General features: G+C 39.2%; 1 protein-coding gene across 1 annotated transcript in view; it reads left to right on the top strand.

Moving 5' to 3' along the window:
* Positions 1 to 17,184, top strand: part of SH3KBP1 (SH3-domain kinase binding protein 1) — a gene marked incomplete at its 5' end in the record, with an annotated part of 104,896 nt that overhangs the window by 28,805 nt on the left and 58,907 nt on the right. Inside the window, one exon of the mRNA XM_010292532.1 lies at positions 11,155 to 11,230. Within this exon, the coding sequence (XP_010290834.1) occupies positions 11,155 to 11,230 (76 nt within the window). The remainder of the gene's footprint in view (positions 1 to 11,154; positions 11,231 to 17,184) is intronic.

The raw sequence follows: 17,184 nt of genomic DNA, 5'->3' as shown, positions 1-17,184 counted from the left end.
AGCTGTTCCCTGCTTAGTGTTTTTCTAGATTTTTTTTTTTTGAGAGATGAAGTAGCTGCACTGCTTTCCTTACTGCTGCAAAAGGAAGTGGAGATCCATGTAGCAGTTGTAAGGTTCATTAATTTTTGTAAGAGGGAGGTTTCATGACAGCAGTTTCTAAGCTGGATGGTGCAGTCTGGGTCATGCTAGTTACCAGCTGCAATCTAGACAGGCACAGTTCTCTGGGAGAGTAAGAAGGAATTTCATTCACTCAGTGCAGAATGACTAAAGGATTCTTCCTAGAGGATATAGAAGTAAATTGTGAATTGCAGTCTGCAAATGGTAAAATTCCTGGGGAGGGGTGCGAGGGGATGTGATCCTTTACATTTGTGTGAGCCACAGTCAGTAAAAGGGGAAAATGAAAAATAAATAAACCAGCAAAGAAAGATGACTTACCTGTTCCCAAAAATAGTTTCGTTACAAAAGCACGTTCTAGCGTTGCAAATTTACAGCTTGAGGAAGAAAGAAAATGAGTTTGTTCATACAGCTCATCTTGATGTGCAGGCTTTCAGTGCTTTGAGATGAGGCAGTTGGGAGTGTGCTGTGTGAGTTTCGTTCTGTCTTTGCCTTTTTTTTTTGCTAAAGTGTTTTTACTCATCAGTGATTCTAATACGTCATGCTCCATTTGTTTCAGCAGCATCTACCTAATCTAAACTCTTACATTTATTTTCTCACCATTAACCTTTTAGGAAGGCAGATTTTTAGTTCATTAACAGTTTGAAACTGGCAGCCTGACAACATCAAATGTCAGGATACCAAATTTTACATAAATATGAATGTTATAAAATGTTAAGACATGTAGGTTTCTCTCCTGTCCGGCACATCAAGCGTACTGGTAGAAAAAAGCCTCTTCACTCACCTCCCTGCCCATAATCTAAAATTTTAAGAACTTGTCAAAATATGAAGTTACAACAGCTTTAGAGTCTGAACTCACCTGCTGGTAGAACAGGTTTAACTGTGGAGAACAGCGATGTAAAAAGCAAAATTGTGCACTGTCCTCTTCCCCGGGCTACCCAGAATTTTAATGAAAATGATGTTTTACTGTTCATACTCATGCTTTTGTTCCTACCCCCTTTTCTGTCCAAGAAGTTAAAGCAAAATTTTTGCATTGCGTATTGTACCTACTTATTTCTGTGAATGTTATTTGAGATAGCACATATTTCTCTGGTGACTTGCATGATGCTGGTGAAGATACCCTTCATCTGTGGTTTGTAGGCTGCTGGTGGTCTACTAAACACCTGGTTGTTTTAGTGCATGGAGAGTTGAATGGGACGTTTGGTGCTGGCTCAGGTCATTTCTTCATGGAGCTCAACAGCTGGAAACAAGAACTAAAGTAATTTTCCATTTAAGCAGCTCTGAAATCGCTGAAGTGATGTTTTGTTGTTGTAAATGGGAAGTTAGGAATCTGTGAAACAGTCTCTCTAATTAGATGTCTTCACCGCTGTGAAGGTTTGAGACTCTCCTTTTAACACAAAAACATAAATTACATGAAGGCGGAGGGTATAAACAGTTCAAAATAAACATCAATATCATGTCTGAGGGAGCAGCGTGTATTCATACACTGAAATATTGAAATTGTGCATCTGAACACATCTTAAATCTATAGCACTTTCTCAGAGAAATTCAGAGACAGCTAAAGCCCTTTCAGATTGCTTGACAGAGTCAAATTTATTCTGGAGGTTGGTAAGTTGTTAGAAGCACTTCACTGATAGTGTTGTGGTAGACATAGTCCGTCTTACAGGTCAGAAAATGTTTGAGATGGCTAAACAGAAAATTCAAATATGCTTTTTATAATCTTTTAGACTCATAGTGGGTTTCTCTGCTTCTGTAGGAACTACAAAGGATGGCCCAGGAAAGCAGACTTGCATATGCTATAAAGCATTTTTTGGCTCTGATATGTCTCCATTGAAAATTTCCATAGTGGCCTACAAATCAGAGGGTTTAAATTAACCTGTAAGAGTTATAATAATGATGTATAATTTTGAAGATTTTTCTAATTATTTTCTCTTTATTCCCCTCTGGTTTTGCTTTCTTTTTAACTGCAAAACTTTGTTTGATAATGTTTGGGGGGAGAGAGGAGTTGGAGTAATCCTTTGAAGTTTCGCTTGTGTTATCACTTTGATTTTATGTCACCTTGCTTCATTTAGATTTACTTTCCAAAGTGTACTGTATTCAATATTCCATTTCCATATATTAAAGAATGAGATTTCCAGGGAATTGGAAGATCCTGACACATCTGTAGTTCAGATCAGGATTGTGCCTGGGCTGGTATCGTGCCTCCAAACAGAGGTCAACACTAGAAGCCCAGGGAAGAGTGTGAGAAGAGGGTAAACGTCCAGAGACACTCCTGCAGAGAGTCTTCACAGCCTCTAGTCATTTTGAACTTTGTGTTTAATAACTTTTTTTCCTCGTCAAATCGGGTGGTCACATTTTCATTGCACGTAACCTGCTACCACCTGTAACTCCTGTGAAGGAGTCCCGCTCAGCTGGATCACAGTCTGTGGGAAGGAGTTACCTCCCTTTGTTTGTTTTGAATGTGGTACCTGCTAATTTAATCTGATAGCCCTTAATTTTTATTACCGGAAGAGATAATGAGTGAGTCCTCCCTAATTACCTTCTCAAGGCCCCTCCTGATTTTTATAGACTTGTATTAAATGACCTGTGTGTGTCTTTTTTTCCAGGATGAGGAATCTGTTCCATAGGTTTGATCATTCTTGGTGACTTTCTGTCTTTTCCAGTTCCTTTAGGGACTGAGGTGGGTTATGTGTGAGGGGGAAAGGAGATGAGAATGGCACAGAATGATCTAGGTGTTGGACAGATTTATACAGGATTTTGATAGAGCTTTCCATTGCTCTTTATTCCTTTCCAAAGTATTAAAAGCTATGTATTTCAAAGCCCATAATTTCTGTCTAAAGACAGAGTTTTTCCTCCAAGTGTGTAATTTTACTTCTCTCTGAACTGAATTTCTGTCGTTCCTCTTTTCTGGATCATCTGTGAACATGTGGAAAACAAGAGCCTTGATCTAGATCCCAGAGGGACTCCACTGATCACCATGATGAATTATGGCCTTTTGTTTCCTGTCTTTTAATCAGTTACTTATCCAAGTTAATCTTTTTAAAAAAGGATGAACAGTAAACTCTTTTTCACCTGCATCTCAGATTTAGTTTTTAGCGCACATTTAGGTCACAGTTTCAATCTTCTTCAGGAGCCAGGACCAGCAACTTTTTTATTTGTGTGTTTTAATGAAAATTGCTGTGATTGGGCCATGCCAGGTAGAAAATATCATACTGGACTTGCATAAATACAGCATTGTATTGCTGTAACACCAGTATTTATTGATTATAGATTTATAGATAGGTTTATAGGTTTATATATAGGGTTTATAGATTTGTTGATAGATCTATAGATAGATACAGATAGATAGATAGATGCATGCATACATACATACAGGTAGATAGACATATATAGATAGATAGATAGATAGAGTTCTATAGATAGATTACCTGCCTGCTGTCCTGGCAGGTAATATGCACGGATTACACAACTAACACATTTAAAAATAGCAACTATCCTGGGATTCTGTTGACTGAATTTAGATGTCCATAATGTTGCTAGTACTGAAGGTTTCTTCACAGTCTGTAGACTAAAAGGCATTATTAGGCCATGACTTTTTTAGCCCAAAGGAGAAGTCCAGATGAATTACATGCTAAAAGGGCTGTTTACGTCCACTGACAGAAGGGAAGCCTGCAGTGACTGGCCCATATTGTACACATCATCTCAGTGACAAAACCAGCTGAATGCCATAGTATTGAGAAATATACCTAGATAACATGTAAAATGTGATAAACTCACATGTAGTTATAACACAGCAGAAGCGAGGGTCTGTATGAAAGCCTAAATTCTAAGATTTCCTAGCTTTTGAATGGCTAAGTAAGAAATCATGCTAAATGATCATTAAAATAATAACTAATTGGGAATAACATATTAAATAGATAAAATTTGATTAATACAAGATAAAAACAGTAATATGAGATAAGTTTAGTTGTAGTACCTAGTGCTTTCTCGTAAAAAAAATACACACCTGGAAAATCTACCAAAGAACTTACTACTCTGATCTTTGTTTCTTATTCACTCTCCCTTTTCCTTTGAAAGAACTTTTTCCTGAAAAGAAAAATAGACATTTAATTGTTGTTATCAAATAAAATTTGAAGGAGTAACAAACTCTGAGCTGTCAAGGAATGTAGACATACATTGATTAAATCATCCTGGTCTTCCTTTCTCTCTCCCTTTTCTGCTATATGTAATCCTTCACAGTGGTACGCCAAATTTAGCACAGGCTCTCCATTTTGTCTTTATTTTGCCATGAACGTTCAGAACCACATAAATCATTCCTTGTCTATCCCAGTAAGTGATTTTATAGTCCTTCTCTGTACGTGATTTCCGAATACTTTTTGACCTAATTAAGTAAAGCACCAATAACTTCTTTTATTAAATATTTCAGAAGCTACAGTTATTTTAAAAATAAAATAGTTTTTAATCACAACAAATCTGACTAGTCCTCAAATATTCAAATCCTTTGTTCTTAGGCTGGATGTAGTTTAAGCAGTTTAGCTGGTGAGAAGAGGTGGTTTTGCTTCTTTTTTTCAACTGTAAAAAAGTACATCAGAAGAATAAACATTGGTGATGAATCAGAAAAAAAAGCCACAGCAAAATCATGTTTTGTTCTAAGATTGCCCTTGTTTGGGGACCTCTGTGCTGTTTCCTTTGCTTTGTTTACTTGCTTGCTTGCTTGTGTGCTTGGATTCCAGTGCCATGACAGTGGGTTACAGGTACAGCAATCGTAAGATGCTCTGACATTCAGTACTCTATTTCTAGGGCAGCAAGTGAACTGACTGTGGTGTAACGTAATCGCAACCTGTTTACCATTCTCTGGAACGAGAATTAAGAGTATTGTAGTAGGATTTAGATTGACGTGCTATTTTTGTGCCGTTGTCCCCCTTTTTTTTTCTTTTGCATTCAGGAAGTAACTTCCGTATTTGCTAAAAATGTAGCAGTTTCTGTGTGAACACTAGAAAACATTTTTCCCCCAGATACCGTTAGTTTTTCTGCAACCTAATTCCAAAAGCCTTTAACATTCAAGCAGGATATACATGTTGCTTTCCTCTAAAGCACTGCTGGCACAGTGGCCAGTTCCCAGAGGACAGATGTTCATGAACAGTTACAGGGCCTCCACCTCTTAACTGTTGACTTCTGTTAACTTGTCTGCTTTGTTCAAACTTGTTAATTGTGGTAAGAGTCGTGGCGATGGCTGAAACGTTAGTTTTCAAGGAGCTCTGATGGAATGAAGGCTTTGCTCTTCTGCTTTGTAAGACCAGACTTTTATTTGGAGGGACATCTTTTATTTAGAGATTTGTTGATTTTGTCTAGACAGAGAGAATTAAGGTGCCAGCGGTTCATATGCCTTTCACAGCACCTAAATACAGGGGTTTGCAACCTTACTGTGGAAGAGTAAAACCTTTCACAGGTAGAATTTTTTTTCAAAAGAAAAAAAAGAAGGATTAATTTCTTTACAGAGGTATACTGTAATTCAGAAAACCTATGTTCATCCAAGTCCAAAAGTTGTCTAGCATACACATCGATTGGAAAAACTGCACTTAAGTCTGCTGGAATGTGGACTAAGTGTGAAAATGCATTATTTTCAGATTGTCCAGTAGAAGGTAATATAGCTTGACTATGAGCAAAGAAACTATAATACGAAATTTAAAAATACTTTAATTGCTTTGTTGTCTGCATTCTGTGAAACACTTGCCAAACAACCCACTAAAAAAGTTCTGTGGGTGTGTGCCACATCTGATCCTGTGGTCAGGGCACCCATTCTTTATGGAAGCGTCATTTGGTGTGTAGAGCTGAGTACTTGAGTGTTGTTCATATTTCGTCTTTTGCATGATGTAAAGACCAGCACTACTGCAGCCTTTCCCTGGGTTGCACTGAGCATAGTCAAAACGTGATATGCTGGCCCCAGAAATTATTAAAGCACACTGTGAGGTGCTCACCATGCTTTCCTGATGAACTTAAGCTGGTATGAATGAGTGTTGCAACTGAGAATTGCACCTTACCCCTATGACCATAAATTTTCCTGCCTCCGTTCTACCCAAATGTTTGTGCAGCTGTTTAGTGAAGCAGATAACATTAAAACTCTCTTTTGTTCTTCCTTCCCCTCTGCAATACTTTTTAACATGGATCAGTTCCCTCCCCTCCCCTTGCAGATATGCTAATGTCACGACAGAGGGGAGGAGTGATGGCAGGAATCCACGGCCAAAGGTGGCTCCCTGGGGACGTGCCCACCTTTGGTGGGTGGGCTTGGGCAGTGACTGGGCTGTTCCCTCTCTCTTCCTCACAGCAAGTGAATTATGAGACATCTGTGAGACATCAATTATAAGACATCCTGTCTCTCCGCTCATACTCACAGTAAACTAGGAGCAGGAGAATAAAAAGGATTTTGCTTGCCTGTGCTTGCAACGGTCGGATTGTAATTGAGAACTTGATGAACACTTGTTTCCTGTCCCATTCGTTCACCTAACCTAGTTTTAAGGAAATTGCCCTGTGTTGTGGCTGGAATGTCCTCATAGATGATGTCAGTAGAAATGCATGCAGCTTGGGCAACTGGGGCTCTATTAACTGGGCGTGCATTGGGCAGATGTATCTATCTAGTTGGTATTAAAAAGTATTAATAATTGTAGTTCAGGAGCATGTGGATGGGATTTCTATCAAAGCACAGCTGGGTAGAAAGTAGGTACAGAGGAAGCTATTTTAGATGACTGAATCAATCAAATGTGCAGGCAGGTGCTTAATCACACTTTCCCTAAAGAATTTTTGTTTTCTCTATAAAGGTTTCTTAAAATTCCCATTACCCTCTTTAAAGTGCTATGTGGTGACCCTTTAGGGAAACCGTTAACTCTGTCCTTTTGGGAAACCCCAGGATAGCAATACTTGATCATGCTGTCACAGAAAGTACTTTAGTGGAGTTGGATGTTGGTATCACGGGAAAAACTGAAACCCTGGACATTGCTCTTATTTTGTCTCTGACAGAGTAAGGGCATTTTGATGTCTGAAAGCCTTTGGGTTTTTTATATTTGGGCTTTTTCTTTTCTTTTTCTTTTTTTTTTTTTTTAATTTGAGGTAGTCCAGGTAAGATGGATAAAGGACTTGATGATGTTCCTTAAGCACTTAAAGTATATTAGAAAAAAAGAAATAAATTTGGCTCCCCCTTCACAACTCCAGCATTATACATAGGCAGAGAGAAGCTTGTTTATGCTTCTGTTCATCCAGAACTGGAAGAATCTAGTGACCGTTTCTGCTTCTTTGTGAAATAATGTTCTCAGTTACAAAATGGACTGTCAAAATACATTAAAGAATACAGCTTTTACATTGTCAATAATAGTGGCCTTGGATTTGCATGTAAGCCTATAGATAATTCTCATGCATATAAACAACATTCACAATAGTACTTGAATGTTAAAAGGAAGTATTGTGGTCAAAGAAACATGTCACCTTTTTTCCCCTGACCTAATCACTGAGGTTTTCTGAAATTCTAAAAGTTTTCAAGATATGTAACTGTCTTTTCCTCCCCTGTATAAAACATCAGTGGATATTGTTATATTTTCACTATTCAAAAAATGTTAAGCTTAAAAACATTAGTGTTTCCAGCTCATACAGCCCATTTCTATGAATTCTTTAACATCTGATATATTCCTTAAGAATATCTTAATGGAGGTACATTTCACGTAGCAGTTCCAAAATATTTTATCTAGGGTAAAGACCTCAATATACTTTTCAAAATAAATACTGATGCTGAGTAAATCTTCTTTTCCTTATTCCTGAGTAAATAAACTGTTGCTTGGAGAAGCCTATATGTGTTAAAGGAAAGTCAAAGGATAAGTATGTTCCTTTAGTGCAAAGAAGTATAAAAAAATCTTCTGTATAGACCTAGCTGGTGCATAAGTGACAATTTAATTTGAATTTTCAGATGAAATGTTCTAGAGGCACCAGACCTGAATAATACAAGTAAATAGACAAAGCAGTTTTCAACAACAGAAAATGGTGAAATACAGTTTTAAAATATCCTGAAGGAGGAAATTTGATCACTGGTTTACTTTTCTTCCTCAGGTCAGGGTTGAATAGTTGCAGGGGAGGGCCGTGGTGCCCTCAAGTGAGAAAAACTTACTTGATACTGCCCATTACGTGGTTTGCTTCTCGTGTGTTGTTCTAGTATCTCCTTTAGTACCATTTTACAGGAAGAGTAAAACATCCTGGCAGTGCAGGTCCACCTGAAATCAGATTCGCATGGCTTATCCATATTTTTCTTTTTTTCCTGTTAGTGGTGCTTGTGTCACTCCTATAAATCCTTGGGTGCAGTCCCCTTACAATTAAATACCAGTTCCACTTGTCGTCTTCTCTCCCTGTCCCACAACAAATTCTGGTGTCCCTCCTCACTAGACTGGGTTCTGCACAACCCTTGTTTAAATTATTTGGATTATGACTTTCTGTATCCTCGTAGTAGATATAAACAGTCCTTCCTCTTCTCATAGCAGAATTCTGGAACAACCTTGCTCATTCCACAATAATGATCTGGTCACTCTGGTTGTTCAGCATATTCCACATGCTCCACCCAGTTTTTTGCTGCTCTTCATCTATCAGTAGACCTGTTAGGAGTCCGATTTCTTGTTTCTTTGCTCAGCCTGTTTCTGTGTGTGCAAAAAGAGTCATGTCTTCAGCCACCTTGGTCCCTGGGCTTTTAACCTTCTCTCCTGAACACATTGCAACTCATGCAAAGACTGCTTTCTGAGCTGTCTCTTAGCTCCCGACAAAAGAACAGCCTTGTTTGGATGATACTCTCTTTTCTATTCCCAAGGAGTCAGTTGGTTCCCCATGCTGATTTATCACCTGCACAGGCAGTCTTTCTGAACGAGCAGATGAATGAATGTTTTCAAGCATTGCACTTGCATGTCCTTCTATAAATTAAATTAAATTAAATTGCAGCATGCCCTTCCCACTGGGATACACTAGTTTCTTCCTCCTTGCCCATGATTCTTTTGCTGTGATTTTTATCTCGTTAATTTTTAGCTTGTTGTGGGTTTATCTGGGTTTTGGTTTTATGGCATTAGATCAGTGATTCATGTATGATAAAGCAATTACCAAATGCTTTCCATTAGTTAGTTGTTCTTAAAAAACAACTTCACCTATAAAAAAAACCTCCTTGACATTAAAGTTTTTTTATATTCCTTTAGTAAGCATTCCTTTCTGAGTTAAATAGTGCAGTTTAGAGTATGTGCTCTGATAATTTTCCAAACCATTTTATGAAGCAGAACTGTGAATAAGGATTTGATCATGAATGAGCATGTACTGACATGCGCAGCTATCTTGAACTGCACTGTTTGCCTCTGAACCGAAAGCTGTCTTCCCAGTCTTGCTTTCATCTTGAAGGCATTCTGTGCTTTTATCTGTGCGGATGGCGTTAGCTTCAGACTCTTCATTATAACCCTTTCAGTACAATTTCACTGCTTTCCATGTAGGTCTGAGAGTCAGCTCTTCATCCTCATCCTTCTTGACTTTAAGCTTCTTCAGCACAGACCAGGTTTTCTTAGTTTTGCCCTCTCCTGATTTGCAGGAGTCCATCATCTCCTGTCTTTCTGTTACCCCCCTAATCGCTGCTTCAGATAATGCTTCTCATCTCTCATTCCCACCTCAGCAAAAAAGTTGGGAGGTTCTGTAGAATTTTGTTGTTGATCTCTTTTCCCTGGCATTTCACAAACTCTGGATTGTAAGTAGAGTTGCAAGCTCATCAGAAGGCTAGTAGTTCCTGCTGCCACCTGCAAGTTAAGTTGCAACAGGACACTTCTGGGTGTTGCATTCATAGTTTGTCTTACTTGGCAACACAAATTCGACGACTGTCTTGCGCACAACTCTCAAAACTATCTCTCTTCCAGAGGTGCTCCTTTTGCCAGCCTAAAATTCCTGTGTATTTTACTCCTTTTCATTGATAAATGTTGGCACAGTTAATGTACAAAATTACTTGATATGCTAGTTTTCTATGCTCTTCATAGTCTTCATAGACCTTGAAATTTTTCAACTATTTGAAGTGCAGTACTCCTATTCTTCTAGTGTTGACCAGTGTTTTCCTCATGGTCCCCAAGAGGTCCTCAGTGCCTTCAAGACTAAATCTTAACTCTCTTGTCTCTTAGCTTTTACTCAGCTCACTGGAGTATGGAGGAGGTTTTGTGGTGTTCATGCATACCTTACCAGAAAAGGATGTTGAACTGCAGCTAGGGCTTTTAAGTACTCATATCTATATAAACAAGTAATAATTACACTTATGTCCTCAACTACACATGGCTGTGATTTTAAAGCTAGACAGCTTTCTTGATAGGGAGAAAAGCTGCGTGAGAGAGGGGATAGCATGCATATCGTTACTGGTGAAGATACAGAAAGATTAATATAATTATTTTTATTTTATTTTGTTGGGGGCAGATAATGTTCGATTACTGTTCTTTCAGCTTGCTGGTCTGAGGCTGAATATTGTTTGTTGTAGTACTCCTCTGTAAATGAGTTATTATTGTTCAAAATAAACAAAAATGGGCACCATTTAAAGAGATGTTGTCAACTTAAAAATCACACTCAATCTAGAATGACTGAAATGAATACTCCTTGTATGGACAGAAGTCAAGGGATTTCCCCCCCCCCCCTCTTATTTCAGTTTTACTTTTGGTACAGAATAGCACCTTTCCTTAAGTAATTTCATCACATACTCAGTCCACAATGCAACTTCTGTGAGTCTTCCCTGGAACTGTGTTAAAGGGTTAATGTTCAAAAATGTTAGTAAACATTTTTTAAAGGGAAAATTTGAGGATACATTTTTATGAATTCTTTATCAATCTAAAAAAAAAGCTAACACCCCCACGTCCCCCCGAGACAAACTTAAGTATAGTTTAATTTGCCTCTGTTTCTTTACTGTCCTTTTTCTACTCCTATATTTTGTATTTCCATTACAGTTTTTTATGTTGTCCATCTTTGAACTGAACCTGCAAATTTTAAAGGAGAATAATTACTTTCTTTCAGAGTGTTGGGAAGAAATTACCTCCAGCCACAGCAACTCAGGAGCCAACAAAAATAGAAGTGGACAGCAGAACAAAAAGTAGGTTTCATAGCTTTTTCTTCTTTGCACTTTGTGCTACTAAGCCTCTTAAAAGCAAGCTGAACGCTTTTCTCTGGTTTGGGCTAAAAAAGTATCCTGTATATGTGAAAAGCAAGGATGCAGATATATTTAGGATAAACTTTGAGTAGGCAGTACACAGACAGAATGCTTTGTATCACAGAATCCTGTGAATTGTTTTTGCTCTGATGACCCTACCTCAAGTTTTCTGCCATGAAAAGTCAAATTAAATTACATGATCAGCTTTCAGCCTTGAGGGTACTTTGGAATTAATCAGAGTTGAATTAAGATCCAACTTCAGGCTGTAACTTGTAGGTGGGTCATAAAAAAAGATCTCTGGTTGTGAGTGCCCTTGCTTTTTTCCTCTTCTTTCTTTCTTTATGTAGCAGAAATAATCTGTGTAGGTGGCATAGTTTGTATGGGAAATGAACAGTGTCCAAGAACTGTTTTTGTCATTTCTATGCTTAGTAAATGAAAAGCAGTAATTAAATCTTTTAGGCAGGTCTCAGTGCCGTTCTAGGGAGGCATATGTAACTAGCTTACCAAATAACTTACATGTATATTCCCCATCTTTTGATTTTATTTATATAAAGTTACAACTATATGTTATGGATTCTGGTAGAAAAGAATAAGAAGGAAGAGAAAATAGCCATACCTTAGAAAAGAAGTTGAGTATAATATAAAGTGTTGAGTTTTTAAGTCTTGCACAGTCCTTCTCCTTCCCTGATGTGTTTATCCTTTTAGATAGTTGGCAGATAACATTTTGTCTCAGAACTGAAACACATACAGACATAGGAAGGCAAACATTTGGAGCAGCAGAACAGGGGCTGTCTGAGAGAAGTGTGTGGTTATGACCTGGGTTACCGCATGTTTTCAGCTCAGAGTTGCAAAAGCAGCTTAAAACAGCTTTTGGTGAGTTACTGTCCGTTAGCTGCACCACACTAATTGACTTGCTGCATCTTCTTATCTTGTTCCCCTTGTGACACAGGGCTGTTAATGGAAAGTACTGCAAGAACTCAATTGCCCTGGCAAAGTGAGAACTTGAAATACTGAAAAATGTGCAAACTGGTAATGTAGAGCAGGGCTCCTAAACCAATGTGTTTTGGAATTAACTTTCCCAACCTGCAGCTTGAGCAGATTAAGCTGACCTGAGGGCAGGTGCCATCAGAAGGGCTGGTCCATGGGTTTTCCCACCCGCAGCAGTAACCCTCGTGTGACAAGCCAGGCTGGGAGACAGCTGCTGCTTTCCACATCAGCTCATACTTCTGACAGCTGAAACTGCTCGCTAAATCGCATCCCGGCGTAATGGAGTTTCATACTTTTATCACTTACAAATGAATGTGGAAACCTTCTGAACAATGGTTAGAGAACTGTACAAGTACAGTGGCACACTGAGTTCTGGTTGAGACAGAGACACTTCCCCATCAACATTTTCAGGCTCTGGTTGGTTCTTTCACTGTTTTGTTGTTTCCCTTGGACATGACTTTTTGGTCAGAAAATCCCTCTTCTTCTGTTGCCATTTGTTTTCACCATGGTTGTGTGCAAACATCATTCAACATCCCTTTTGCCAGAACTGGTGAGAAGGGTGGGCTAAATGTTTGCACAGTATCTTTGCATGTTCTGTGAATTTTACTTAAACTTTATTATTTAGGATTTCTTATCTTTTCTGGAATCTCTGGGGCCTCAGTAGAATTTTTGGCATCTCTCTTTTTGCTTGGGAAAGAGAAGCACGTATATAGGAAGGTCTGATATAATGTAATTATATAACATTTTCTTCACCTCAGATGGCATCACAGGACATACTTGCAATCAGCTGAAGTTGTCCTTCATTTAAACTGAAAAACCTTTCAGTGAAAATGAAACATACTTCAGTCTGGTGGAGGAATAATTTTTTCATAATACAATTAATGTTTGATAGTCAGACGTGAGGAGTGTGATCAGAGTCTGTCATAGGACTATGATTTACCTAGTATTTGTCATTTCCCCAAAATTTAATTTTTGCTTTCTCCTAAAAACATTCCACAAACAAGCTTGAAAAAGCATTGAATCCAGGGAAGTTTGCAGTCTCAGAAAACTGATGAATGTCCTAATTGCAGTGTTCAACATAAAAGTATCATTCCTCCTTGGACCTCAGCTACTTTCACTTTTGCCGGGGATGGTAGTGTCCCAGTTTTCCTGGAGTTTTTAATTGCTGAACAAAGCAGATACTGTGCCATTCTCTGAAGAAGTGGCAAGAAACAGCAGATCCATAGATTCAGCTCAGCATGGAGAAGGGCCTTTTGGATATGTGATTTAGGTTCCCTTGGGATTGCTGGAGGTGTATGCTGCAAGCAAAAGAAAGATCATGTTGGTAGAGGAATAATACAATTTTTCATCTTCCGTGTGTTTCTTTCCATGATTGATGTTCCAGTCCCAACTGGATAAAAAATGCAGTTGCATTGTGAAAGAGCCTGCTGAGAGAGGAAATGGAGCAGTAGCATCTTCCCTCTCTGCCCACAGGGGCTTCAGCATGGACTGATGGTTGCTGACTCTTCCCACGTCTTGATTTGAGTCTGCTTTTTTTCTGTAGCTTTTCTGATGCCATAGGGCAGTGATTTGCAGCAAGGCAGTTGATGTGCTTACCCTTTGCTCTTTGTACATGCAAGATGGCCTCAGTTCTGCAATGGGATGAGTTGGTCAGAGCAAGAGACAGAGCAGTATGTTCTATAGGTGCATTTGCCAATAATATGCTATGTAAGTCTCCCTAACAAGTGGGCTAAGATTTTGGGGGATAAACAGATGACTCTTCAGGGCCAAAGAGGACTTTTTGCTCAAAGGAAGAGCACAGTGAAAGCACAAATCCATACAGAGCTTGGGTGGGCCCTTGGAAAACATCACTAACCTTTTGGGAATGAAGGAATGCATCTTTGAAGAGAAAAGGGGAGAGCTCTTTGCTTTATGTTTGTGGGCGCCTAGATTTATAGGGGAATTATTCTGCTGTTGGATTTCCATCTCTCTTACGTATCTGGGATGGCCCATGCATGCATGTGTTTATAATTCTATCTCTGCGGTGAGATACATTTTTTTTCTATGAAGTAGGTTGCTTTTAGTTTAAGTGGCTTGCAGTGAAAAGGCTATATTGTAGAAAATACATATAAATTTTTAAGTAGCTCCGTTGGTTTGTAAAATTCAGCAAAGCAAAAACATCCACAATAACTGAGAGCGCTATTGCAGATTACTGAGATGGCAAAAATGGAGTATAAATAAGCAGACAACAAAGTAGCAAAGGTAATAAGTCACAGAATGCATTTACCACAACACTTAATTTGATTACTCCACTCACTGACTAATTACAATTTGTGTTAAGCCATTGCATAATAGGAATACCAAAATCCTAGCAAGCAACTAATTTTTTTTAATGATGGTAGAAGGTGTAATGAGTAGCTGAATCTGGATTACTGGGGCCCTAATTAGTTCTGTTTCTATTTATTGTTTGATGAGGTGGTGCTTTGACAGTTTGAATCTCATGAAGTTCTGTGAAAATATTTATTAGTGCAATTCATTTATGAGTCTTGAGTGTAGGAGTTCATAAGAAAATCAAATTCTGCTGAATGTAGTGTTTGGGGTTTTTTTCATCTGGTTTGTGGTTTTGGTCACAATGATGTATTTTTTCACTGGATTTTGTACATTTTATTTCATTTCAGAAATGTTATATGAGTGATAGCTCTTTAAAGAGCTATAGCTCTTTAACTTTCCTTAAGCTCAAGGAATACTACTTCAATGCTGCTTGTTTTCTTACTTAGTATTATTGTTCATGTCCATATTGATTGGTGTATGATTTAGACTTCATCAAGGGGGGAATATTTAAGCCTCAAAAATCAACTCTACAGGTTTGTTGTTTGTTTTACTAAAAAAAAAAAAGTCAATCAATTTCTGAAAAGTTTTAAGGGTGAATCCAGCCCAGTGGTTAGGTTACCTGAGATGGAGGAAATCTTACCGTGGGGTGGAACAGTTCTTGCCTAACACAAAAGAAGCAGCAGCAGAGGTAAGAGGAGGAAATTGTGTCATCCTGGCCTAAGAGGATTCCAGAGTCACTGTCCTCTGTGAGATTTAAGCTTGAAGGTATGTTTGTATGTGGACTGCTCTCCTGAACATCACAGCTCATCCTAAGAGTCTGGCAGGGGAACAAATAGAAGAGGCACGCTTTTAAAGTGAACAGGGTCCACTGATACAGTAAATGGAGTTTGATCAGTTCTGGTTTGAACAGTATAATATTTAACTCATCTCTCAAAATACAAACAAAATTAATTTACCTGCTACCGTACTGCAGGACTCCAAGTCGTATAGAAGGTCTATACACTGAAATTAGTGCTTTAGACAGTAATTGTAAATACATATCAAGCCACTGAATTCTGTGAGTGAAATACAGTGCTTGCAACAGCCTAGGTAATGAAGCAGCTGTATTCTGTAGGAAGGCTACTTCTCTCGCTATTGTTCTCTCTCTTTGAGACAATGATTTTCTGGGGGGGCTTGAGACTCTATTAAACATGCTGCATTTTGAACCTGAGACAGACTGCGGGACATAAGGTGCTGAACAGAGTGTTAAGGAAGAAGCCGCTGCCCGAGCACTCGCACGCCGAGGCAGGAGTCGCACACTCACCATCCGAGACTTCAACCGCTCGGGCCGGGGTCCCTTTGCAGCGGGTGGCTCCAGCGAGCCGGCGGTGCCGCTTCGACTCCTCGCGCACACACGCTCACTCTCGGGTGCTTCCTCTTCCCTCAGGCTCAACCCTAGGTTTCCCAAAGCAGAATCTCCAACACGGCGTATGCCAGATGAATTTATTAGGTGGTACAGCGGTGCAGAACCGCTCGAGCTGGGTGCCTCCGGAGAGCGACCCTGAACTAAAAAATGTCTGGCAATTATATGCTTACGGTCTGAGTTCCCCTTCCCTCGTGAGACGGTTCGGTCCAATAGTAGTATTTGGGTCTGGGGTCTCTTTGTCCCTCACTGGATCCATTCACTCTCTCCAGGCGGGCCATTCTTTTTCTTTTCTCGAGGAGGCAACTTCTGCTGATGGATGTGACTATCTTACCTTTCTAATTTACACTGGTTTCGGGGCCTCCCCTCACATAACTGAGCGAGAGTTCAGTATAAGTCCATCAGCATCGAAGTGAAAGATCACAGCTTGTGGACTAAGGCTTTTTATTAATGCTGTACAATGGATTCCGTCTGAACTAGGAAGTGACTCCTATAACACAGAGATGCATATTAACTACCCCCATAAAATATCCAGTTCTTTTGAGGGGATAGCTCCTTTATAGTGTTTAGGATTGTCCTGAGACTTTTTCCTCAATGAAGTGTGGGCAGTGACAGACCACTTCTGATAAACATCTAATTTTTGCTGCTGCTTTTTCTTCCAACTTCTGAGCTAGAAGAATGATACTGGGAAGGGGAATTATGTGTCACACTGGGCCCTTGGGGTCTGTCAGAGAAGCTAGCAGTGGCTTGTTCTTCCTTCCAAAGGACAGGATTAGGAGGGATGTGGGCAGAGAAGTGGCTTCTTGTTGTGTCGTCATTGTCCCTAGTCTAGTTGGAACAATACAGTGCAAAAATCACAGGATGTAGCCAAGGGTACATATTTTCAAAAGGGTTATATCTAGCCCCAGCCCTCTCAGTTGAACAAGCCAGAAGTTGAACATCCTGCATTAGATCCAGCCTGTTTGAGTTGTAAGATATGCTGTAAGGTTTATCTGCTCATTCAGTTCCCTGAGCAATGCCCATTGCTTATGGCAGGTTGTTCTTTGCTTGGGAGGAGCAGTAAGATTACGGGGAGAGACGCTGTGGTCTGACAGAATGAATTAGTATTGAATTAATAAATGAGGACTGAAAAGCTCATGAATATAATCTTTTCTCCTCCCTTACTCTTTCCAAGATGTCTGCTGTTGGGGGTTTATTA

This window comes from Phaethon lepturus, unplaced genomic scaffold (assembly GCF_000687285.1).
Source record: "Phaethon lepturus isolate BGI_N335 unplaced genomic scaffold, ASM68728v1 scaffold578, whole genome shotgun sequence".
Lineage (NCBI taxonomy): Eukaryota > Metazoa > Chordata > Aves > Phaethontiformes > Phaethontidae > Phaethon > Phaethon lepturus.
This window is presented reverse-complemented; position numbering and strand designations above follow the sequence as displayed.